The sequence below is a fragment of the Panthera onca genome, chromosome C1, assembly GCF_046562875.1.
Source record: "Panthera onca isolate mPanOnc1 chromosome C1, mPanOnc1 haplotype 2, whole genome shotgun sequence".
Lineage (NCBI taxonomy): Eukaryota > Metazoa > Chordata > Mammalia > Carnivora > Felidae > Panthera > Panthera onca.
The window spans coordinates 26,346,414-26,372,889 of record NC_138346.1 but is presented as its reverse complement, the minus strand read 5'-3'; the positions used below and the strand labels follow the sequence as shown (position 1 = coordinate 26,372,889).

Here is a 26,476-nt window from a genome sequence, read left to right as displayed (position 1 = left end):
GTTATTCATACCTGAAATGTCTTTATGGAGGCATCAAGCCTCTGAGGCAGCCCTTGAAGGTGAAGTACATGATTGCTGGCCTGAGGAGCATAGGGTGGTGGCCGTGCTTCCTGACAGCGTAGAAAATGTTTGGGTGCACATGCTCTCCAGAAGATCAGTTGTTATTTGCAGGGAGTACACAGTGTGGTGGCCCTCATGGCCTCAAGGCATAGATACATAAGAATGTTGCAGAGGAGGGAAAAGTCTGTGAAACGCTGAGGTGCTGGGGCCTAAGGTAGGTGACTTAGCGGTTGTGTTCTGATTAACTGCTCTTCCTGCTTTCCCCCCTCCTTCTCTTCCTCTCTCTCCTTTCTTGGACCAGCTCTTCCCCTTCTTCCTTATCCCCTGGCATTTGCACTTACGAAGCACTTATTACCTGCTTGGCCCGGTGCTAGCAGTTCACGTGTTAATCATTTCATCTGGTTGATGTGATTGTTTTTCTCAGCAGAGTTGGAGCCTGACTCTAGATTTGGCCAGTGATACATACCTAAGGTTGAAACAGGCAGTTTCCCTGTTCAACACAATGATAATAATGTAATCATGTCATGTAATGTCATGTCATGTAGTCACATCAGTATTAGTGTGGCCATGCTGACATTATAGATACCACCTCAAACCCTACCCTACCATACCTGCTCTTTAGCTATTGGAACCACTTAATGGACCATCTTTGCTCTAGGCATCTTGAAAGGAGAGCAACTCAATTTGCTCTTGAGTATATTCATTAGCATGAACTAAATGAGACTTTTTGCTGTCATGGGTGGTAATGATTATGTTTATGTCTTCTTCTGGAAAACACTCAGTGATAAAGATTTTTGATTTCCGTGTAGGTAGTGATCCTCAAATTAACATAGATCTGATGTGACATGTCATCAGGAATTTACTTCTAGAATTTTTCCACATCTTCCTAGAAATGACTTTCCATTAGGAAAAGGCTTTCTAGAAAAGGCTTTTTTGCTCATTAAGAACTAGAAAAACTTGATCAAAAATTATTTCTATGTTTGTTACGTTTAGCAAGAAAACAAAATCTATGCAGTGTTTATTGGTAGCTAGGCTTCGGTTAAGTGATTTATTTTAATTAGATTCTAAGTAATAGTTTCTAGAAGTCAAAGAAAGTTATATATTGAAAGTTGTACATTTGTTGTGTGGAACAACACACATGATAGTTGGAAAGCTATTCTACAGAAACATGACTTGCTTTAAACAAAGGTAATTGAGAGGTTTTAAAATATAGGGCTTTCAAATAAATTTATTTGTGAAATAACAGATTTTCAAACCTCAAAGAATGCTTGTTTAATCTCAGCTTTCTACTGAGGCCTTGTACAGCATTTATTTTTGTTTGTTGGATTTAAATTCTGGACCCATAAGAAACCTATATTTATGGGAAAATCCAGGATTTTGCTTACTGTATACATCTTAATTTGGGGGAAAGAGTATATTGAATGGATTTCAAATTATAAGTAAATGTATTAATCAGAAATAACAGAAGCAATATTCCATAGTATGTACTTCTCCCTTTAGTTGAGTCTGATCAGGTGAAGGCTGTTTGATTAATAAAAGCATGCTGTTTTGAACATAACAGAGCACTCTCTTTTTAAAAAAAAAATTTTAACATTTATTTATTTTTGAAAGATAGAGAGAGACAGAGCACGAGTGAGGGAGGGGCAGCTAGGAAGACACAGAATTGGAAGCAGGCTCCAGGCTCTGAGCTGTCAGCACAGAGCCCGACATAGGGCTCAACTCCATGAACGGTGAGATCATGACCTGAGCTGAAGCCAGAAGCTTAACTGAGCCACCCAGGTGCCCCAGAATACTTTTTTTAATGTTTATTTTTGAAAGAGAGAGAGACACAGAATCTGAAGCAAGCTCCAGGTTCTGAGCTGTTAGCACAGAGTCTGACGTGGGACTTAAACTCACGAACCCTGAGATCATGACCTGAGCTGAAGTCAGATGTTTGACTGAGCCACCCAGGTGCCCCAGAACACTTTCTTTTACACTAATAGACGTGACTTACTAGCATGACAGGGTGGTTTCCACCTATTTTTCATCATTACCAAATCTATGGCAGAGAATAAGAGTCACAGCATTGTCAACTAGGAATCAGTGAGATATAAAATGTGATTTATTGTGGCTCAAGAATTACAAGAAACCTATGTTAGGTAATTTTCCCCATTATTATTACTTGGTATTCATAGAAAATAATCATGATATTATAGTCAGTAGTATATAAGTGGTCTTACCAGATTGAAAGTAATACCACAATATTTCTGGATTATTGAGGTCACTAGAGATGAGTAAAAAAATGAACATAAGATTCATAAATTAAAAATTGCCTACTTAAAAATATCTACGGTATCAATTGCTTTATAAGCTTTTCCTCTGGAGGATTCTGTTGTTTTTAGTAGCCTTTGAGGTGAAATGCAGTTTTAAGTGCATCATCCCTTGAAAATGAACACCTGGGATAGTGTAGCATTATTGCAGTGGTGCTAAGTGGACCCAGATCCTAACAGATAGTTTTCCTGATGGCGTGCTTTCAACATGAACATTGGACCCAGGTATTGTTTGTCCTGTAGATGAGAGGTAAAGATCAAGGTTTTCTTTAATTTCTCCAAATACCTCACTGCTATACAGAAACAAAACACAGTGCTTTCAAAAATTCAGAGAAAATTGTAGTATTCACCCAATTGCCTAGGTTTCATCCTTTTGCTTTTCTAAATACTACCGCTGCTTTTGAAAAAAATGTCTTTTGCATTTCTCTTTTTTTTAATGTTTGTTTATGTTTGAGACAGAGCATGAGTGGGGGAGGGGCAGAGAGAGAGAGAGAGAGAGAGAGAGAGAGAGAGAGAGAGAGAATCCGAGTGAGTCTCCAGGCTCTGAGCTGTCAGCACAGAGCCTGATGTGGGCCTGAACTTACAGACTGTGAGATCATGACCTGAGCTGAAGTCGGGTGCTTAACCAATTGAGCCACCCAGGTGCCCGTCTTTTGCATTTCTCTTAAGGAAAGAGGTAACAGCCTGTCTTTTTGAAAGAAAAGATGAGAGGACAAATAACTTCGCCCCCGATTGCATGATTGTGATTGTGGCATGGTCTCAAACCTGTGAAGTGCCAAAAATAATCCGCAAAGCCATGCAAAACTGAGGGAGACGCTGACGTGAGGGTGTTGGGGTAGATAGAGAACATGTGCCTTAACTCAGTTTTCTGTCCTTAAAGCAGGTGTAGTTACAGAGCATCAGGCCCTAGTGCTTCTCTCAGTTTCTGCCTTTTAGGGGATTTTTAAAAAGAAGATAATAATAAAATCACAAGCCCATCCCATAATTGTAGGCCAAGTGGAGTGCTCATTTTCACATTAGAGCTTGTGCAATCTGGAGGGAAATTTGTTTAGTATTACTTGTGAGTTGGTGGATCAGATAAAAGCCAGTCAAGTGGAAGAGAGGACTGTGTGAAGTGTGCTGGGTCCCCTGGTAATTGCGATGCTGCAGGCATTTCACCAGTCAGTTAATAGATTTCCCCAGTTCCTTTATGCCAGGTGAAAATTTCCTCATTAAGGGGAATTTATTCCATTTCCTTTTATCATTTATTATTGAAGACTAAGTGTGAGTGGAGGAAGTTTTGGAGATGACAGGGTAGAATTTTAAACAACAACAACAACAAAATCTACATTGGAAGTCGGGGAGAGAGAGAGAGAGAAAGAGAGGGAGAGAGAGAGAGAGAGAGAGAGAGAGAGAGAGAGGAGAGAGAGAGGAGAAAGGCTCCTATTGTTTATACAACCAGAGAACGCAACAGAGACTTGCCTCGGTAGAGGCTGAGCCATGCTGTCTCACCACTAAAAGATTATGGCAGGGAATGTAAAAGTCTGATTGTTCTGAAGATGTTCCTCCCCCTCCAAAATTTCAGAACTGTCATTTTGTGCTGCTAAGTGGAGAGGAACTAGAGATTTTGAAAAGGCCAGCATCACAGCTATTTGGTGTTTCTTTGTTTTATTGTTTAGATGCTATTATGCAATGATGAAAGTGTAACTTTTGAAGAGTTTGCCCTTGAACGCTGAAGGCAAGGAAAGCTGGAAGGGAAAAGACGAGTTATATCTGTAGCAAGCTTTAGAGGACACAGTGAAGATAAACACAAACATACTAGTACACACAAATGTGTGTACCTGATAATAGGATAATTTATTGTGCATATTTTAAAAACGTGCACTTTTGTGCAATGTGCCCCATTCAGCTGATCACATTTCTTGCTTGGGATAATGCTCCCTTGATTTACAATATAATATAAATGGAGCATTCCCTATTGAGGCTTCAAAAGGCAGTCTTGAATTACAAATTCAGCATTTATATTTCTTTTAGTAATTATCCTATTTTGAGTTTGTTCCAAATTAAGGTTTTTATTTTCCTTTCGAAAAATAGAAATATTATAGCCCTGTCTCACTAAAATAAGCTTTCATCTAACTTGATTTTTCAAAAAAATCTCGCTCTGATGGAAGTTCTTTTTAGCAGGCAAAATGGAAGACAGCCCAATATGGGCAGATAAAGACAAGGAACATGTGTCTGAATCTCCACATTGTTAAATGAGCTTTATGTTCACTTAAGATTATTCATCTTGCATTTGACTCTGAAGAGGTTTAACCTTATCTAAATCACTGGCCCAAAGCTAATGAATCGTGTCTTCAAACTGTCTCTTCTTTTATTTTATTATAATGGGACTCAAAATAAAATTTTGTATCGGAACAAGTAGGGAATAAAGTCAATTTTCTTCCGTATGTAATCACATGCCAGCCAGCTTTGTGTTATGCAAAAGCAGCAGAGAAAGTGAATGAGGGAAATGTAGAGAGGGAGGCAAGCCACTTCCTGTCTTGGTATTCTGCATATCCAGGAGCATTAGGGTAGCACGGAATGTGGGAAGGGACCTACGTTATCCATGTCTTTGTGATTGCCAGGGTGGGTCAGAATCAACATGTATTTTCTCAATGAGGATTGGGAAGTGTTTCGCACTATTTACGAACATGTCTGAAGAGCAGAAATTAATAACCAGAGAGATTATAAATAAAATACTATAGAAGATACATCACTTTGAATTTCATATGAACATACCTACCCAATATTTGCATTCAAATGAAGATAGATGAATGTGATTATATTCATATACTATTCCAATTCAATACACCCTAATTTTCAAGACATTTAAAAACGTCATAGCATGCTATTGGTCTAGCTGTTTGAATATTGAGCAAAAGTTAAAGCTGTTTTGGGCTCACCAAGAAAATATTCTGCGAATCAGCTTGTGAGCTTGAAACATGCACTCTGCAAGTTTAGCTTGATAAAGCTGTTTTGGAAATCTCACCGGGTGAATTGAGGGGGCGCCTATGGAGAGGTAGTTTTCAACCCCATTCCAAAATTCTATCATTTGTGATTCATTATTCCATGTTGCCGTTGCTCTTCTTGGGCGTCCCCTTTACATAATGAAAACTCTCTGGGGTGGGGATTCTATGTCGAGTAGTAATGATTGAGTTAGTCTTGTGACAGATAGCTGTTTTGTTTTTTTTTTTTCCACCAGAACTGAACACAGAATTAATTTACTGTCCTTTTTTATGCACAAGGCCAATTCTATCAATCAGTCTTCCTTTTTTCTTTTTTTTCTTTCTTTTTATTTGCTTGTTGGTAAGAGTCCAATTTTATTTGGTGAGTCGGGGAGGAAGACTTTGCATGTTTGCTGGAGATGTCTTTATATGCTCTCTTGGACTCTTTTCGTGGAAAAGAATAAGACGAATTATGCATATTTCAGCAATAGAAAAGACTGCATTGCTGAATGTGGACAAAACAAATGCAAATTTATTTCATCCCTAATAGAAATGTGAGGAATCTAAATGGTTTCTTTTTTTGTTTGTTTAATACCATTATTTATAGTTTTCATTTGAAGCAATATAGCAACCTTTGAAGAATTGACTGATATTCTGTATAAGAAGAAATAAAAATAAATCATTCAAGACAAGGGAAAGAATAGAAAAACATGACCAAAGGAGCTAAAGACAAATATATTACTTCTGGTTATCTTTGGACTTGGAGGACTTGCATTTTTGCTAGTCCATAGTCATAATTACAGGTGTGATGGCTCTTTTAAGGCATGTTTCTTTAAGTGTGTCTGGACTGCTGCTATTCAGGGTTAGGATTTAGTCATTTAAGTTAGTGTGGTTGTTGATGTAGTACCATAATATGGGTTTTGCTTCAAATAGTTATTGCAATAATAAAGAAATGTCTTACTGAAGATCTGTTTATTCTTAATTTTTCTTTTACTGCTATCTCACAATTATAGGAAAATGCCCTAGCAAGTATCTAGAAAAATCTAAGGGTAAAAATTGGCTTAATGTGATGTGTACAGCATTTCTCCGTGTAACTCAAGCTTCATACTTACATTTTAAGCAAAATTGCAGGTCACAGAGCAGATGGGTAGACTTTCACCATGCAGGTAAACATTAATATGATTTATCTTTCGCAAAACTCACAATTAAATATATTTATTTCAAAAGAACATCATGCATAGTTCTAACTTAGAAAGTAGCTTATTTATCAAGCACTTCCACTTTGAGGCTGAATGCACACTTGCACGTAAACAAATGAGCAATTGGTTTAGGAACATAATCTTGGCAAGAAAAGTGAAAATATCTGTTTCCAAAGCAAATAGCAACAAACAAATTATTCTTTGCTTTTGTCTCAAAATGTTTTCTTTTTTGCAATAACTAAAGATAAACACCAGAAAGTTGGGTGTTTTCAAAAGCCCTAGGAGCTCAGCCGTCATCTCTTGGGGAAGGCCTTTGCAGACTTCTCCAGTGCTGTGGGACCATTTCCCCCGAGCCACAGCCTTCTCGTCTCTACATTCCTCGATGGCACCTCTCACCGTGCAGACACATCTATGGCTATTTGTTTGCCTTCTAATATACTCTGACCTCTCTGAATGTAGAGATTCGATACTTTATCACTCCATCATTAAAGTAGGTAGCACAGAGCCGTAGACACAGCACATGTTCACTGTGTTAAAGCACACGTGTAAGGATGACAATGAATGACATTGCCCTATCTTCACCATTCATGATTTCCTCCTAACTACAAATCCTCCATATGTTTTCTATACCTGCCATGCCGATCACTGTCTCAAATCATTGCAGATACAGTTGCCCTTGCCTATAGTACATCTGTCAACTCTTTCATCCATATGAAGCTGAACTTTCTTTATGGCTCTGTTCTCATCCCTCTACTGCCGTAGTATTTCTCAACCAGATTCGCTCACACTGTTAATCTCTTTTCTCTGACCTCACATTGCACCACATAGCTTATCTCTCCATAAAATGTCTCGAATCACTCTCTATCATTCCATTATCTCAAATATTGTTTTGTATCTTCATGAGCAGCACTGTCTAGTAGAAATTTCTGTGATGATGAAATATTCTGTAATCTGCACCATCCAATGCAGTCACCACTAGCCATGTATAGCTATTGAACACTTGAAATTTGGCTAGTGCAATTGTGAATCTAAATGTTAATTAAAAAAATTTTAATTAATTACATTGAAATTAAACATTCACATGTGGCTAGTTGCCACCATATTGGACAGCATAGTTATAGAACATGAAGCACAATGCGTGGCACACATAGCAAGTGACTGCTAATAATCAGATTATAATCAAGAATTTGACAGGAAAATGTGTTGCTCTGGGAGAATGTTTATCAAATACTTGGGAAGATTAAAAAATCAAAATGAGAATAGAAAAAGGAGACATTAAATTTATTGGGAGAAATAATTAATTAACTTGAGATACAGAAGGAAATTTAAGGGCCAAAGAAAAAGCAAATTGAGTAGAACAAAACATAGCTGCAAAAATCCAAACTAATACTGATATCCAACAGCCAGAGAAATAGCTATTAAATATATGAGCTTGATTCTCTCTTCTCTAATCTAAACTCAGAATATAATTAATTAAAGAAGATTGAAGAATAGAATGAACAAAATTCAGTAGATTTAATTCAACTGCATGCTATTAGCAGAATTTCAGTGAAAATGTTTTATTTATTATTACATCTTCTGAGAACACACCGTTATATTTTAATTTCATTGTATTGACTATAAAAGTGTTATAATTGAATTTTATTGTATTGACTATTGCTTGAAATAGCTGGTCCATAGCTACTTAGTTATACTTTTATAGAACTATTTTATTCTTCTGTGCCTTGGTTCTTTACAAGTTATTTTTTTGTACACTTTGAATTATAGTTATAAGGTGATTTCAATAACTCTGTCTCTTTTATAAAAGCTATAGAAGTCCAGTTTCCCTTTTCCATTTAATAAATATTTGTTGAATGCTGTCTGGGGGCCAGTCTACAGATCAGTGGGAATGATCTGGTAAATGAGCCAAACGTATTCTTTGTCATTGTGGAATGTGAATCTAGCATAAAAAAAAAATTTGGATGGTGAATAAAAGCTAACAAACATAAAAAATATTGGTGACATTGATATGCTAAACAGTATGGTTCCAACTATGCTCCTGGCTCCGAGCAAATCAATCAGTGAAGAGTCCAGAAAGATCAGTGGGTGAGGGCAAACTGAGAAGTCTTCATGGATGAAACTTGGCTTTAGTTTATACCTATAAAGACTGGCTGGGAGTTGGAGAGCAGTTGGGTAGGTAAAAGGAATGTCAAAGGCATTCGAGGTGAGAGAAACAATACAAATACAGTCTATACTATGGAAATGAGCATCAAGAAAGTGAGGAGACAAATCTAACTTGGATGGGAAATAATCATAAAACCAGAGAACTATCTTGTCAACATAGACAGATATATGATATTAGTAAAGAGAGGCAGTTTATGGAAAGGATACCCAGTCTGATGCAATGTTGGATGCCCAGGTATACATGGGTTCTCAAAGATCCTATACATGGAGACCTGGAGCATCAGTCAGACATTAGAGAAGGAGATACAGATTTGGGAATTATTAACTACTTATGTTGCTTGAGCCAGTGGCAGTGGTTAAGTTTAGAGGGAGAGAGAAGGTAGCCAGGCCTTTGGTCTTAAATCAGGTAACAAAAGATAGGAACTTGAGCGGGGGGTACCAAAAAACCAGAAAAACAGTAAGTCATTTTTGTGAGTAATATGAGTAATAAAGTTGGGTGAGAAGCAACTTACCCGAGCCAGAGGAAGACATCTTTAAAGAATGGAACATTAAGCAGGTCATATGCTGACAGGTTAAGGAGATGAAACTTGAGAAAAGCCTCTTGGACTTAGTAAGAGGAAGGTCCATGATTATTTTGAAAGAGGAAAGTCATTAAGATAGAAAATGCAGAAGCGATTTCCAGGAAGTAAGAAGAGAAGAGGGTGCATGGGTGTGAAAGTAGGAAACCACATGTCTGAAAAGGTGAAAATATCATTGAAAATACTAGATTTCATAGAGGCTGGAAGATTTAGTGGGTTATTTATTTGTGTATGTTTAAAAGATCTCAACACTTTGAAGATGGAAAATAAGGAGCCTTTGGTGTTTTTGAAATTGAACAGTTCACTAGTCCTTACTGTGTTTGTTCTAAACTTGAATCTCTCTTTTTCATTAACTCCTAGTGAGTCCATTACAGAAGAAACCCTGAAAAAGGCAAAGGAGATTGGGTTCTCAGACAAGCAGATTTCAAAATGCCTCGGGCTGACTGAGGCCCAGACAAGGGAGCTGAGGCTAAAGAAAAACATCCACCCTTGGGTTAAACAGGTAAAGGAATTTCCCTTTCCTCACAGGGTGAAATGTAGGCACCCACTCATAGAGCCATTGCCGGTATAAAGAGGGGTGGAATTCAGAAGTGATTCTACTTGTCCAGTCAATGCCCATGATCCCACCAGTTTTATTCAGCACAGGTTTGATATAAGCTTAAAAGGGAAAGGTTGAAGGGGCACTGGGACGCAAAGGTAGGACTGAGTACATGGTTTTCTCTGCCTAAATGAAAAAAAAATCAAAGTGACCTCTCCTTTACTTTTTGACCTCTGTGCAGATATATCTGCAATAAGATAAATCCTTAGTGTAATAGAAGGACTTGAAATCCCCTAGCATGGTGGCTGACCTCTTGAAAAGAATAGTTATCTCTTTTGGCACTAACTTTTTACAGGGTAATACTTTATTTTAAGTGCCCCATCATTATGGTTCATTTAGTATTCATTGTGATAGGGTTGGGCATAATGAGCTCATCTAGTATTCATGACAATCATACAAGAACTTTCATAGGTGTACCGTTGTGATTTTTTTTTTTTTTTTTTTTTGGACTACAGTAGAAGGATGCCTTGGCTTAAAGTACCACCAGCTGGTTTTTGTCCTTTAAAATCATTGACTTTTCTCCATGTGCTCGGGGGCGGGGGGCGGAGGGGCACATGCCTTTGGTCTCAGGCTTGATGCAGAATATTTTCTATTCAGCAATTATCTTTCCTCCTTCTCACCTGCCTTACACTAGCTTGCCCTGTTGGCCCTGAATTCTTGCTCACTAAGCTAAGCTCCTGGCCTTTGAGAACTGAATTGATTTACTTTTTCAAAATATGTTCAATGAGACCTTGTCCCCTTCCCCTCTTCCCCATGCTTTATGGTATTTATGTCATTCCATTGCTCAGTGCCATTGGTAACTTAAATTCTATGCATTCATTTGCAGACCCAAAACATTCTTACATATAGGTCATTTTGCTCTGATCTGAGCTGCTTTAGATAGTTGTCTGGGTAAGTCTTCCTGGTAACTAGTTGACTATATAACGATTGTGTTATGTATGTGAGAAATACTACTGTAATGAATCACTGATGCTCTGGGTGTGTATTGTCATTTATTGCTCAAGTGATAACTAGATTACATCATTGTTCCTCCACCCCACCTCATTTTCAGAATTAGAAAGTAATTGAATTGTACTTACCTTTTTATTGTTTTTATATTTGACAATAAGGGGCCTTAAAGGAATACGAATGCAGCGCAAATTGTTTTACTCTTGAAAAAATATAACAAAGGGACTAAAATCCCTATTTATTTATGTAATTATTTATTTATTTATATTTTCTTGCAGATTGATACACTGGCTGCAGAATACCCATCAGTAACAAACTACCTCTATGTTACCTACAATGGTCAGGTAGGAACTGCCAAATTGCTGTATGTAGAAAGCTCCAGATTTAGTAAATGGTCACCATGGGGAATATACATTTTCGTGGTTTTGGTTATCTAGTAATCTAGGTAACAAAAATGACATTATGTAGGTCAGATGTGATAATGTACTTCTATACTGACTTTTCAGAACTGCCTTAAAATGGTGAAATCAAACAAATACAACTAGAATAAGGATAATGGTTACATGAACATACAATTGTGATGTGTTCTCATGGCTATTTAATTAAAATATATTGAACTTATATTTTGTGAATAAGTAGAGTTTATACTTTATGCTTATGGATTCCCAGAGACTAATACAGTGCAGACATCAATAAGAGAAAGGATGAGAAAGATACATTCAGTGACAGGGCAAAGAGTTTAATTAGATTGAAGAATAACACATAATAATTTCTATGTCTTTTTTTTTTTTCTCCTCAGGAGCATGATATCAATTTCGATGACCATGGAATGATGGTGTTAGGCTGTGGTCCATATCACATTGGTAAAGTGATAACTTATATTTACGTAGGACTTTACAGTTTATGTTGTACTTTTCACACATGTTAATTCTATTATTCCAAGAACTATGTATAATAGATGATGTTATAATAAGTATTTTGCAATTTCAGAAACTGAGGTTCAGACAGGTAAAGCCCAAGTTTATTTAGCTATTAAGTGATAGAAGTCGTACTCAATTGCAGATCTCAACTATAATTCCTTCTTCCTTTTCGTCATGTCACCCTTTTATGTTTTTATCCTCATAAACGAAATTGAGCCTCTCACTGGGGTTGGGGAATGAATTGCACTTTGACGTTTCCTCATCTGGCATAGTTTTACACAAAGATCTATATTTGCTCAAGAACTTTATACACCAACCAGAAATTACATTTGTAGATGAGATCTGTGAATATATGACGTCTGTTGATATCAAATGCCAAGAGCTTTTCTCATTGGTTCATAGGCAGAGCATTATAGAATTTAATTAAAACATTCCCACTGGAAATTCTTACATCTCACCCAACACTTAAAATTAGACATTTAATAATGAGATAATAATAATAATTTACAGTTACAAAGTGTATATTTAAATAGACATGATATTTCTCAAGCGTATTTAACATTTAGTCTCTGCAGATTATTCGAGTATGGAAATGATAAAATGTATAATTTAAAATGTATGTAGTCTTATTCTGTTACTTTAAGCATAGTTTGCTTTAGTTTTTTTTTTTAAATTTTTTTTTTTTCAACGTTTTTTATTTATTTTTGGGACAGAGAGAGACAAGCATGAACGGGGGAGGGGCAGAGAGAGAGGGAGACACAGAATCGGAAACAGGCTCCAGGCTCCGAGCCATCAGCCCAGAGCCTGACGCGGGGCTCGAACTCGCGGACCGCGAGATCGTGACCTGGCTGAAGTCGGGCGCTTAACCCACTGCGCCACCCAGGCGCCCCTAGTTTTTATAAGTAATTAAGTGCTTCTGGATATACTACTTTAGCAATTTTTGGCCAAATCTTGAAGTAGTTCAAAAGTGTTTATTACTTTACTACCTTAGTTTCCTATGGCTAAATGGCCTGAACACTTCCATCAGGATCTACCCTTCTCTTTTCTAGACCTTTCTTTCTTCCTATTCAAATTTTACCTTATTTATGTGACAATTCTGCATTACCTTAAGACCCAGGGCAGACTAGCTGAGCTGATAATCAAGTGTATACTTAATTGATAGTGAAAATTAGCATGCTACTATATTTGGATAAGTTACTGTTCTGACAAGAGTTTTTAGGAGACAAAATCCTAATGCAAAGGATTAGTACAAATCCCAGAACTTTCAGTTCTATGCATCCCAGTAGAGGTGATATTTTGAGGTATTTAGGCCATTATTGTACTTTGAATTACTTTTTAGAAGGTCACTCACTCTGCATGGGGTGGCCTTGCCAAGCTTAAAAGGATATGCTTGGAAAGGACAGGATTTTCAATCAATCAAGATATGTCAGAGCTACAAGGTACTTCAGGGATCATTTGGTTTAGCCCTCAGATAGCAGAGCAAGTGGAATAACTAAAACAAGAACTCAAGTATTCCAATCACTAGCTTAAATATTTTTGTGTACTGAGGTCAGTTTGTTCACTTTGAGTTTATGTTTTAAGTTCCTTTTTTTTTTTCTTTTGAGAGAGAGAGAGTGAGCACATAAGCGGGGCGGGCGGTGGGGGGGAGGTGGGTAGGTGGAGAGGGAGAGAGAGAATCCCAAGCAGGCTCTGGATCAGAAACCCACGGACCATGAGATCATGATCTGAGCTCAAACCCAGGGTTGGATGCTCAACCAACTGAGTCACCCAGGTGCCTCAAAAGGGTTTTTGTTTTTTTATCATTAGAATTATCTCCCACTAACTTTGACGTTCTGAATGTTTCAAATACGGAGATTACCTAATGGAGAACTTAGCATATAAAACAAGCCAACATGTCATTGTTGTTTAATTAGTCCCTGTTTTTCCTACTATTAATGTAGTGTGCATAATGGATCTGAAATTTACATTTTGAAATTTTAAAAAATTGCATCGAAAGGGCATTCGCTTCCTAGACTTGGACTGACTGGCAATATGTTTCTCTGCTCTTTGTGTTGTAACTTCATGTTTCTCTTACCCCTTTTCCCAATCTCACCGTCTCTGCAGGCAGCAGTGTGGAATTTGATTGGTGTGCTGTCTCCAGCATCCGCACACTGCGTCAACTTGGCAAGAAGACAGTAGTGGTGAATTGCAACCCTGAGACCGTGAGCACAGACTTTGATGAGTGTGACAAACTGTACTTTGAAGAGTTATCTTTGGAGAGAATCCTAGATATCTACCATCAGGAGGTAAAAAGAGGGGGAAAATAAAGAAAGAAAGAAAGACAGAGAGAAAGGAAAGAAAAAAAGGAAGAAAAATATATGCAGTGCATACTTTATAGATGTGTGTATATATACGTATATATACATATATATACGTATATATACGTATATATATGTAGATTTAAGTTATAATTCCCCTTAGGAGAAAGAGCTGCCTGTGTCTTCCACTGACTAATTTTGTAGCGAAACTCTAAAAAAATTATCCCAGCCTTAGAGTCTTGAGGCCCTGGCACAGAGTGATTATTTTTTTCTTTCTAAGCATTCCAACTAGATTGAAAACTCTTTTGGTAACATGTGCCAAACACATATTAACTACTACAAAACAACCCTCCAAAATATTTTGCAGAATGATTTCACTGGTCATCTAGACACACAATAAGCAGCCTCCCTCTAGTTCATGTGTTGTTGTGGTTCAGTAATGAGTGGTCCCCAGAGGAGAAAAGTCAGCTGTTCACAAAGGACCAGTTAATTCTTTGTGCCATGAGATGAAGCCATCAGTCTTCGGTTTAAGATCCATGAGTTCATTCTGAATGATTTCGGTACTTTTATAGCTTTCTCTGATAGTTGCGCTTCCTCTCTCCCTCTGATATTACTGAGAATATCTTCACTGTGAATTCCTATGATTGCAGGTTACTATAAGTCTCTAGAAAAAGTTAATTAAATTATTTTACAGTTAAGAAATAACTATTGGAAGATTTGAGTGATGTCCAGTGATTGTTCCTTTTGATGTTATTACAGTTAAATTCCCTGCTATCTAGAATCATTCCCGTGTATGTTCATACGGTTACTGAGAAAAAAAAATACTGAGGGCCATAGTACTTAAATTCAAGTTTTGACTTGACAATTCATTGACTTGTGGAAATTTCTTCAATTCTGTGTTTCATCTTTTTGTGGTGTTGTTAATGAACCACATGAGTGTTAAGTATGTGCTACATGCAGGTTCTGTGAAGATAACAAGATTTGTGGTTGGAGTCACATTGTAAAGTATAGAGTTCAGTGCCAGAACATATGACGATTTTATTACATTAAACAAAAATAGACAAACTAAGGATGGATATATCACCATAGTTGTCTATTTGGAGCTAAGTATACTAATCTTTTCATATGATGAAATTGAACCATTAGGTAGAGTATGCACAATTTTCGTTTTTCTCTCTGACATGTTTTTTTTTTTTTCTAACAATTTCTTAAGATTCATTTCAGGTGGGGATCAAAACAAGTACATTCTACAAATATATCTTGAGTACCTTTTAGTGTACTAGGTTGAGTACTTGAATACTAGGTTCAGAAGGGCAGAGAGCTATAAAACCAAATCCCTACCTTCAAGACATTAGAATAAAACTAGGACCCATAACATAAATATGTGAAAAATTACATAATTGTTTGAAAATATTAACAAGGATTATAGGAATCACAGCAGGCATTTTACACATAATTAATTATTTCACCATGAAATGTTTTAAGGAAAGATTAAAAAATTCTACAACTGCCTTTGGATACAGTTATACATGGATATTAATGAGATCCTTTTATAATAACTGAATTCAATATGATGGTAAAAGATAAATTAGCCCTTCTTTGAAGCTAATTGGCATTTATAGTTGTACTCTATATTTTTAAATTTTGTATTGGAGAATATAAGAACAACATTCCATTGATGTATTTGTTAGAGTATCCCACAGGAAATGTTTTATTATTGTATACACATATCATACATACATATACATATATGTCTCCTTCTATGAGGTTGTCGTGTATATCCTCACAATCTCTAGGAGACAGACTGCTGTAATCCAAACTTGGATGCCCCTAGTGATGCTGAAGGTACTGAGACATTCAGTAGTAAATCTGCAGAAAATTGGAAGCACATCTAAACTTATTAAAAGCACACATTTGAGTCACTTTAGAAGGACGATAGGCTTTTCAAGGGTACATAGTTGTATAGGATAATAGAAAGTATGATGGGTCTCCTGGTTCAGGTCTCTTGGTCTAGTTCAGGACCAAGGCTATTTCCATGGCAACAAGGAAGCACTTCTAAAGAAAACATAAAGGGGAGTCAGAAAAGTGACATGCCCTGTGAGTAAAGCAGGCTGGTTCAGTCTATAGGGCAGGCACTCTTGATCTCAGGGTCATGAGTTCAAACCCCATGTTGTGTATGGAGCCTACTTAAAAAAACAAAAACAAAAACAAACACAAAAAGGAAAGAAGTCTTGATGAGAGGTGGAGTGAGAGGAGATTTTAGGTGTGCTAAAATCTCCTTCCTACTTGTTCTTATTTTTTTATTTTTTTATTTTTTTATTTTTTTTTCAACTTTTTTTTTTTATTTATTTTTGGGACAGAGAGAGACAGAGCATGAACGGGGGAGGGGCAGAGAGAGAGGGAGACACAGAATCTGAAACAGGCTCCAGGCTCCGAGCCATCAGCCCAGAGCCTGACGCGGGGCTCGAACTCACAGACTGCGAGATCGTGACCTGGCTGAAGTCGGTTATTTTTTTAATAGAAAATGTTACAGTGATGTATTCTTTTGGCTGCAGACATTTTTTATACTTTATAAAAAGCAGCCCTTTAAACTTAAGTCGTTTATTCCTTGTGATTGTGTCCATGGGTTCTGCTCCCTGAGAAAGAATCTGCATTTTGATTTTTTTTTTAAATTTCGGTGTTGAGTGTGGGGAAGGGTCCAGAAAGTGAGAAGTTGGAGTCTGCTATCTACAAGGGTTGGATTTGATAGATGGTATTTTGCCTCGTTCACAGTTTTGGTTAGGACATTCCTTATAAGGGAAAGGATATTCTCAAGTTTTTTTGAGGTATATGAGTTGAAAATTATTACATTGTTTATAGAAGTTGCAACACTGTGCTTCTCTTTTATTAGATCTATTATTAAATCTTTTTCTCAGGGATGAACTATGTAATAATCTTCACAGGCTACAGCAATGAATAAGAATCACATAGATCCTGTCTAAACTTCACATTCCCTTTTTTCCTTTGAAAACTCATTGTTTGAAAAGTTATATAAATGAACATTAATTTTATTCTACATCCCAGCCCCATGTAAGACCCATTTCTCATTTTTCTATTTGTTCATTAAAAACCAGATTGAGTCTAAAATTTCCAGGCAATATTCCTGACACCTTACGATATTGCTATCTAGTTTGAGTCCTGCTTAAGCAATTTTTCTTGCTTTTACAATGAATAACTTATTTGATCATACCCCATAAAAATGTACTCTGATTAATGAGAAAATTGTTCTGTTTTTAACACCTAATACTATATGAATATATATATACAATGGTACCTCTGTAACACAACTTGAGTTAAATGAATGAATGACAGACATTAATTAATTATAGACAAAACCCATTAGGCAATGAATGACTCTAAATAGAACTGGGTTTCATTCCTAGCATTTGATTTAACTGTTATTAAATATAATCTTAAGGGTCTGCCTAAAGTGTTGAAAGTTTTTTACTAAAATGTGAATTCCAAAATAAGAAAGCATGATCAATCTCATAGACAGATGTGCAAAGAGTAGAGATTTATAAATTACAGATAATACATGAAATTACAAAAATCAGGACCATCTTTTAATGAGTTAAAAGATGAATGAATGGAATGAATTAACATGAATGCTATTTCTGTTAGATAAATTTTCTCTCCTGCATTCTGTCTATAATAAAGCATTTAATTGGCCCATAAAAATAAGGACCAACAAAAGTACTAAAAATATATTTGTGGGGTTGCTGCAGCTTGAATATTGTTTCAGAAATATTCTTGTGTGGGGTTGCCCTAGCTTAGTGATAATCAAGTTTAAATAAAACAGAAAACTAAACTGAGTAAAAAGATACAAACAAATCTAGGTAGGATCAATGGAACTTTGGGACCCTACTAGAATTATTTTTGGGCTGGAGTATTTAGAAATCTGTGAAATATCTGAACTTTAAAATATTTTATTTCAGTGAGTTATTTAAAACTAATTTGGCTTAAACAGTTATGATAATAATGCTAATTTGCCCATGTGGGATACCAAGTTCTTCTCCCTGAGCCCCTGCTAGTTCTGTGCTTAGAGTTGGGGCCAATTTAAGATGGAATTTTTCCACAGAACTGTCTTTTATTAACTTCGTCCTACAAACATGTTCTCTTATACTGAATTCCTTTTGTTGTGTGGGCAAAATGTGCACTTAACCATCAGCTGCTACTCTAACACATTCTGTGGATATATTTGCCTTTCCAGTGATGATCTTTATGCAGACAAAGTTTTTCTACCACTTTCAAAAAGAATGTTTTAGAAATAGCTCTCCTTGTATCCTCTAACATTAACCATCTTTGAAACTAGGTAGAAAAATAGAGCTAGCTTAAGATTCGAAGATTTGGTTTATTAGTTAGGCATACTTACTTTAAAGTACGTAAAGAATTGAGTTCTAGTGCTGGCTTTGTATCTGGTAGATGTGAAATATGGGCAAGTCATTTAACCTTTGCTGAGCCTTAGTTTCTTGAGCTATAAAATGGGGAGAGCAGTATCTACCTCAGAGGGATGGAGTGGAGGTCGAAACAGATGGTCCAGGACATATAGTAATATCCTTAATGAATAGTAGCAGTTTATTTTATTACTGTTTTGAATGTTCCTAATTTATTAAAAAATAAAAATCAATTTCATAGAACATTTTGAAAAATATTGGTTTATTTATTAATTAAAGACTTTCACTCTAACTTTGAGCTCCCATTTAGTGCAATGGACTCCAATTTTTGCTTATAGGTTGGTACTTCTTTTTTTTTTTTTTTTAATTTTAGAAATTATTTTGAAGTCTTTCAAGTAAAAAACTTTTTGTATGCATTTAATCAAGGAATTAGTTTTTAAGCCTCTAAAATATTAACTCTGCTAATAAACTAAGAATAATAAGCAAATAAAAATATTATTATAGTACAAAGAATAAATCTTCCTAAAGGTTCTGCAAAGATGTATATTGAACATAAAAATGATAAAAGAAGCTTAAGTGCACTTATAAATATGCAGAACTGTGGATTATTGTTTTCCATACTGTTTACAATGCATTTAAGCACTCAATTGCAGGGTATTTGCTTAGGCAGTAATATAATTTCTCTCATCAAAGAGAAATTAGCTTTATCCCTTTTAAGAGTATTTCAGACTGATTTCAAATAATGATAAAATACATTTGGTGCACATCTATTATTTCAGCAGTTCTAATATTCATTAGGTTATTAAAACAAATACAAATTATGTCTAGATAAATGGCCATTCAGATATAATAATATTTTCTAATATTAATAACAATGTAGTATTTATGCACTTATAATGTGTGAGGCCTTTAATGTTTATTATCTTATTTAACTTTTCTAGTGACCTTGTGAAGCTAACAGCTATTATTATTCTAATTTTACAGACATGAAGCCTGGACAGAGTTTCACAGAGGGAACTAAGATGGGAAGGGACTTTGAACTTTAAAAAAAAATCTTGATGTTTTGACTGCTCATAAGAGATTAAGGTTAAAGATTCAGAGACTGCTTGTCAGGCAAATAGTAAGGAAACAGGAACTCAAATCAGTTTATTGGGTACTGTAGACAGGTGCCAAGGTGGCAGTAAAAGAGAGAGGGTGTACAAATGGGAGGTAAGATTTAGACTGGACTTTAGTGGAGAGATTATGTAGAGTTTAGATAAGGGAGAAGACAAAAGGAGAAAAGAAGCAAAGGCAGTGAAGGGTAAGTGGGGCAGAATGCTTGTGAGCAGGAGTGCACATAGTTGGGACATTGAGTAGGAGGTCTTCTTGGAGGGGAGGAGAATGATAACAGATAAAGCTGGAGAGTCTTATTTTTTAATTTATTTTATTTTATTTTATTTTATCTTATTATTGTCAAGTTAACTAACATACAGCGTAGTCTTGGCTTCAGGAGTAGAATCCCATGATTTTATCACTTACATACAACACCCAGTGCTCATGTCAACAAATGCCCTCCTCAATGCCCATCACCCATTTTCCCCACCCTCCTGCCCCCCAGCCCCATCAACCCTCAGTTTGTTCTCTGTATTTAAGAGTCTCTTATGGTTTTTCTCCCTCTCTGTGTCTTATTTTTCCCTCCCTTCCCCTGTGGTCAAGCTGGAGAGTCTTAATTGTCCCGTTGATGGGGATGAGTTTACACTTTGTTCTTTAGGCAAAGGGAAACTTTGGAGAAAGCAAGTATAGGAGACTTGGTGAAGCAGTTTTGTAGGATAATTAATCTGAATGTGAAAGGCTGGGGTGGAGGGGAACAGGAGAAGTGAGTGTGAAAAGGAGAGATCTATGTCTATTTAGGAAATTACAACAGTAGTCCAAGGAACACTTGATTACAGTGTAAAGTACATGGTGAAAATATTAATTGGATAGATTTCCTTTCTCTAATTGTCATGCATGTAAATGTCACACATTCATGTGTAGTTGTGTGGAAGTCTGATATGGTAATCATGTGTAATTGTATGGAACTCTTCCATAGATTTAAGCATGTAAGTGCTTGGAAAGTAAGAACCAAGTTTGTTTATCTCTGTAGCATAACTTAATATTATCCACTGATGGGAGAAATGCAAGTATCAAAGCATGGTAAGCATTTTCACTAAGGAAATGAAGGCAGTTGTTCAGTCACCGTGAAGTTGCCCCAGTGGCTGATATTGTGGGTGTCTTTTACAGGCATGTGGTGGCTGCATCATATCAGTTGGGGGTCAGATTCCAAACAACCTGGCAGTCCCTCTATACAAGAATGGTGTCAAGATCATGGGCACGAGCCCTCTGCAGATTGACAGGGCCGAGGATCGCTCTATCTTCTCAGCTGTCTTGGATGAGCTGAAGGTGGCTCAGGCACCCTGGAAAGCTGTGAACACTTTGGTAAGGAGAGAAACACATGTCTGTTTTAATGTTCGCTTTTGAAGAGTCGTAGCATGAATGTTAACTACTGCAGACATTAACTCCAGGGCAGAGAGAAGACACTGGGCTTAGTGACTTTACTTTAAAGCTGGTATATTTCCATGATTGCGGTTAAATGTTGGTTACAAATTGGTAGGAGTATTCTCATTAAGATTCAGACAATGAAAAACATTCAAACTATTTTTGAACTGGATTTGATATATAGAATTAGAAACTAGGAATTTTATATATTTCGAATGCCCAATTTACATTTTAATGGTGTCTTTTGAGAGAAAGAATAAAAAGAGTTGTGTTACCACTTGTTCTAAAGATATCTTTCTGCAGAGCTATTGAATCTTTTAAACTATTTGTGCATTTTGTTGTCGTTTCTATCAATCAGAACGAGGCACTGGAATTTGCGAAGTCTGTGGGCTACCCCTGCTTGTTGAGACCTTCCTATGTTTTGAGGTAATATATCTTTCCCCCAAAGTAATGATTTAAAAATCAGGAGATACAGAACCGCATGCTGTATGCTAATTGCACTTGACTTTGATATGTGAAATCTGCAAATCCATCCACAATCCCCAAACCAACATGGCTGGATGGAGGACCTATGCACAGACCTTCAGTTTACTGCATTTGTCTCGGAGTGACAGTGAGAGTCTATATCCTCCGTCTTAGAAGCCTGGCTTACGGCATCTCCTTGCCACATTGAGGGAGGATAGTTTCAATTAGCGAAGAGAACAATTAAAAAAAAAAACCCTAAAACTAAAAAGGAAAACCAGCCAGAACAAACCCGGGATATCTGTCTCCAATATCTGTTTCCCAGTACACAGAAATGGCAGCTTGTCTCAGACTGTCGTCAACACCTCCTGATGGTGCCTCTGGTCTGAACTTTTGAGTTTTTGAGAGCACATTTTTAAGAGATAAATTGTAATGGTGAGGGACATGGAAAGTGAGGATCTTTTATATTAAACTTTGAAACGAAGTTCTATCATCAAAGGAGAAGTTTTGAATTATCACTTCATCTCTTCAGATGTTACCACATGTAAGCACCTACTTCACTGAACAGGGGATAATAAGAGAAACATAATTTGCTGTGCACCATTTGAAAGTGTAAATGGAATTTGAGATGGGGTCCTTTAAAACAATGAAAAATTTAAAATGAGGTGGAAAACTGTCCTTTTTATTTAAATGACATTTTGTGTAAATCACAGTCAAATAATACTTCTTCATTGAGGTATTAATGCAAATTAATTTAAACAACACACAGACATTTAAGGGAGGGTTGCAGAAAGCAGCTTTGACTACTGTGCTGCCTTTCTGATCTCTGCAATCTGTCTCTTTGTTCCAGTTTCCTACACTGTGAATTAGCAATGTTATTGCCTTAGCCTTCCTGTCTTAGACATTGAAAGCTCTTTATGCAAAATTTTGTAATAGAGTAGAAAAGGTAAAGAAAATGCTACTTTTTATTTTTTTTTTTCAACGTTTTTTATTTATTTTTGGGACAGAGAGAGACAGAGCATGAACGGGGGAGGGGCAGAGAGAGAGGGAGACACAGAATCGGAAACAGGCTCCAGGCTCCGAGCCATCAGCCCAGAGCCTGACGCGGGGCTCGAACTCACAGACCGCGAGATCGTGACCTGGCTGAAGTCGGACGCTTAACCGACTGCGCCACCCAGGCGCCCCAGAAAATGCTACTTTTTAAAAAGAAGTGGAAAGTAGTGTGTTTCTTCCTTATTCTTTCCCTTCTCTTATTCCTCCTTCTTTCCTGCCTTCCCATCTCACTTTGAAAATATCAAAATTCAGTGTAAATTAATGTCAGCGTTCTTTCTCAAGCAGTTAGTGAGAAGGACACAGTTGAATACCTTTCAGTCAGTTCCTGTACATTATATTTGCAAATGTTACTAAAAATTTTATTCTTTTGTAACCTGGTTGGTAGTAGAATGACCTGCTTTGACAGCAGACCTGTGGGTAAGATCAGCCATTGGCAATGACCTTTGAAGAAACGGGGAAAGAATAGCTAGATCCTGGGATGAATGTTGTCAAGATTTAAGAATCTCCTGGAACCAGCAGAGTGAAAACACGGAATCAGAAAGGACAAACTTTGAGTTACTGCCATCTCTAGAGCTATGTGGTTCTCTTTGGACATTATCACAGTTCTCACCCTCAACTTGGGTGACTCTTTTGTTGATCGTTCTGATGATTAAATGGAGTAAAGTCTTAATTTAGAAAAAAAGCAAGTTCTTACTCAGTCCAGACTGGAACTAGAGGTTTCCTGGAACTGTTCTGAGAAGCAATCAAGACCAGAATGCTTTATTTCCAAAGTGATGAAAGAAACTGACTTGTCCTCCTCTCATTTCCAGTGGGTCAGCCATGAACGTGGTATTCTCTGAGGATGAGATGAAAAAATTCCTAGAGGAGGCCACTAGAGTCTCACAGGTAGTGTCTGATTTCTTCCTGGTGACTTTTACTTCTGATAGTTGCTATCTTATTTCATAGGTTTTTCTTTTCACACTATGTTAGAGTGGTTTTCCCTTTTATTTGCTACCCACTAGTCTCCTATATATGGAAATAAGAAAACTCAAATGCATTTAACTGTATTTAGATCCTTAGGGTTAGTGGAAGAAGACCAGTGCATGTTTCGTCGCAACATTTATATGGTTTTAGACTCCAGGAGTGAGCCTGGATAAACATTCTTGACTGTTCATAAGTTAGGTGCTAGTCAAGTTATCCCTGGGGTTCCCAGCCTCAAGGACTGCCCGATCAAGCTCATTATCTATCAGTGAAGGCTTTCCTGATTTTTAATTCTCACACTTGGAGAAACTTTGCCTTAGTCAACCCTGCAATTTTATTATTTTTTTTTAATTTTTAAAATGTTTATTTATTTTGAGACAGTGTGTAGCGAGGGCAGAGAGAGAGGGAGAGAGACAATTCCAAGCAGGATTCCAGCGTGGAGCCTATCACGGGGCTCTATCCCACAAACTGTGAGATCATGACCTGAGCTGATATCAAGAGTCAGACCCTCAACCGACTGAGATACCCAGGTGCCCCAACCCTGCATTTTTAATAGTAAAACCCTTTGCTCACTTATTGATTTTTTTTTCATTTTGGTACATTCCACTTGCCAGTTAATAAAAATGTTTATAATTTTGTAGTGATTTAACTACTTTCCTCCACTGCCCTCAGCTTTTATTTTATCCCTTGGTATTACCTTGGTGTGATCCATTTAAGATTTACCCAGTAGGGTTATTGATCTGCAGACCTTGTACTGTGAAGGATGAAAGTAATATTTGCCTTTTAAAAGCTTTCAAAAGCTTGTTGGGTTTTAAAGAGAGAGAGAGAGCACAACTCATAGAGAAGAGTTTGATGTTTGGCAAGTAGAATTTGGAGGGAGCTGAAGAGTAAAGTCTGAAGCATTTCAAAGAGGAATAAAATAACATGGTCTGTGCCTCCTCATGAAGCCAGACCTCATTTCTGTGTGGTGGTTGCCCCCCCAAGGACATTGGAGCAGTAAAGAAAATAGCTAAGGATAAAGGGTGAGAAAGACAGAGTGTAAAAGAAGAAAACCAAATAGATTTTGATTCGGTTTGAAAGTCGATGGCTGAGGAGGGATTCTCTCCAGTGGGCCAGTTTTCATTAATGTGCCTGGGAGCAAGACACAGTCTTCTTCTCTATTTCACTTCCTGCAAGGGTCCAGGCAAACTCCCCTTCTGAGAAACCAGTTACACCCAGCTGGTCTCATGTGAATGATAAGACAGGTGTCCTCTCTTTTCTGCCTGGAACACTGGATCTTGCAGGACCTCTATTCATAGAATATTTTAAATATATATATTTTACTGCTAGCATATGGATGGAACCCACACTGGACCAAAGTTTTATAATGGAGATGTCCTGACTGAGTACCTTCTGGTTCAAGGATTCCCATCAAACTCCAGCAGAATCTGGAATACTCAGTTCAGTGACTCTGAAGTAAAGATAGATCCCATCAATCATTCATCTATTTATGTATTCATTCATGTTACCACCTGCTATATAATGGCATTGTTCTCAGTATCAGAGGCTACATTCATACAAAGAGAGATACGGTCTGCTCTCACAGAGGACTCTCTTTACTAGGGACATGAAGCTTCAAATAATTAGAATTAAATATAATAAGTATTGATATAATAAAATACAAGATACTGAGGAAGAGTGTAAATGAGATACATCCCTAAAAAGGGGCTTTTTAAATTAATTTAAAATGGTTTATTTAGAATTAACTGGATGAAAGTTTTATATTGTGGGTGTAAATAGAAGAAAGTAGAGTAAAGTAAAGGTTCAAACCTGAGAAAGAGCATGGGGTTTCTAGAAACTGTTAAAGGATTCAGTATATGGCTAGGACACCAACATGGTAGAGGAGAAGATAGATTCGGTAGGGAGCAGACAAAGAGAACCTTGTCAGTTATACTGACTTTGGATTTTAGTCATAATTTCTGATTTTAGTCATACTAGAGTATGGAGAGTGAATTCTGGGGCAAGACTGAATTCATGGAAGAAGGTTAGGGGCTGTTGCTATAGTTCAGGTTAGAGATGACAGTGCCTTGGATCAGAGTAATAATAGTAAAGATAAGGGACATACATACATTCTAGAAATATTGAGATGGTCATTGGAGGCAATTAGTGAATAGAAGGAAGTAGATGGTGAAAGAGTATCTGATAAAGGATGATTCCTGAGCTTCTGCCTTGGACAACTGGATGGATGGTGGTACCATTTATTAAAATAAGAGAACATGGGAGAAGGAGAAATTTTAGAGAAGGAGATTATATATTTATTTTTTTGACCTTTTGTATAAGGTGCCTATGAGAAATCTAAGCAGAGATGCTTCAAAAGCAGTGGGTTATACAGATTTTAAATCGAGAATCAACGTCATGGCTAGTGATAGAAATGTACATATAGTTTTGGAAATAAATATATCATTTTAGTCAGAGCCTCAAGAATGGAAGCAATCACCAAGGAGACAGTATAGAGGAAGAAGAATAGCTAAAGCAGAGACAAGAGGGATACCCGCATTTAAGGACTGACCAGAGAAAAAAGAACATGAAGGAGCCTGACAGAGAAACAGGAAAAGGTAGTTTATGGAAATAAATGGAAGAAACTATTTTAAGAAGGCCAACAATGTATAGTGCTGCAGAAAAATAGAAATTTATTAAATTGTCTTTCCTGGGGTGCCTGGGTGGCTCAGTCAGTTAAGCATCTGACTCTTGTTTTTTTGGCTCAGGTCATGATCTCATGGTTCATGAGTTTGAGCCCCGAGTCAGACTACACTGACAGTGAGGAGCCTGCTTGGGGTTGTCTATCTCCCTCTCTCCCTGCCCCTCCCCCACTCATGCTGTCTCTGTCTCTCTCAAATAAATAAACTTAAAAAAAGAAGAAATTTTCTTCCTCAACATGGTGAGGACTATTTCATAGATTTGTTAAAATGTCCAGGATGGTGGATGCTATTATTCCCCCACTCAGATCCCTTTACCTGTGGAAGCACCTATCCCTAACAGT

At 37.0% G+C, this 26,476-nt stretch overlaps 1 protein-coding gene across 1 annotated transcript in view; it reads left to right on the top strand.

The window, feature by feature from the left end:
* The window catches only part of CPS1 (carbamoyl-phosphate synthase 1), a 127,956-nt gene that overhangs the window by 74,440 nt on the left and 27,040 nt on the right, over positions 1–26,476 (top strand). Inside the window, exons 22-28 of the mRNA XM_060623367.3 lie at positions 9,633–9,774; positions 11,097–11,162; positions 11,618–11,681; positions 13,842–14,023; positions 20,728–20,922; positions 21,341–21,408; positions 23,307–23,382. Coding sequence (XP_060479350.3) covers positions 9,633–9,774; positions 11,097–11,162; positions 11,618–11,681; positions 13,842–14,023; positions 20,728–20,922; positions 21,341–21,408; positions 23,307–23,382 — 793 coding nt within the window. The remainder of the gene's footprint in view (positions 1–9,632; positions 9,775–11,096; positions 11,163–11,617; positions 11,682–13,841; positions 14,024–20,727; positions 20,923–21,340; positions 21,409–23,306; positions 23,383–26,476) is intronic.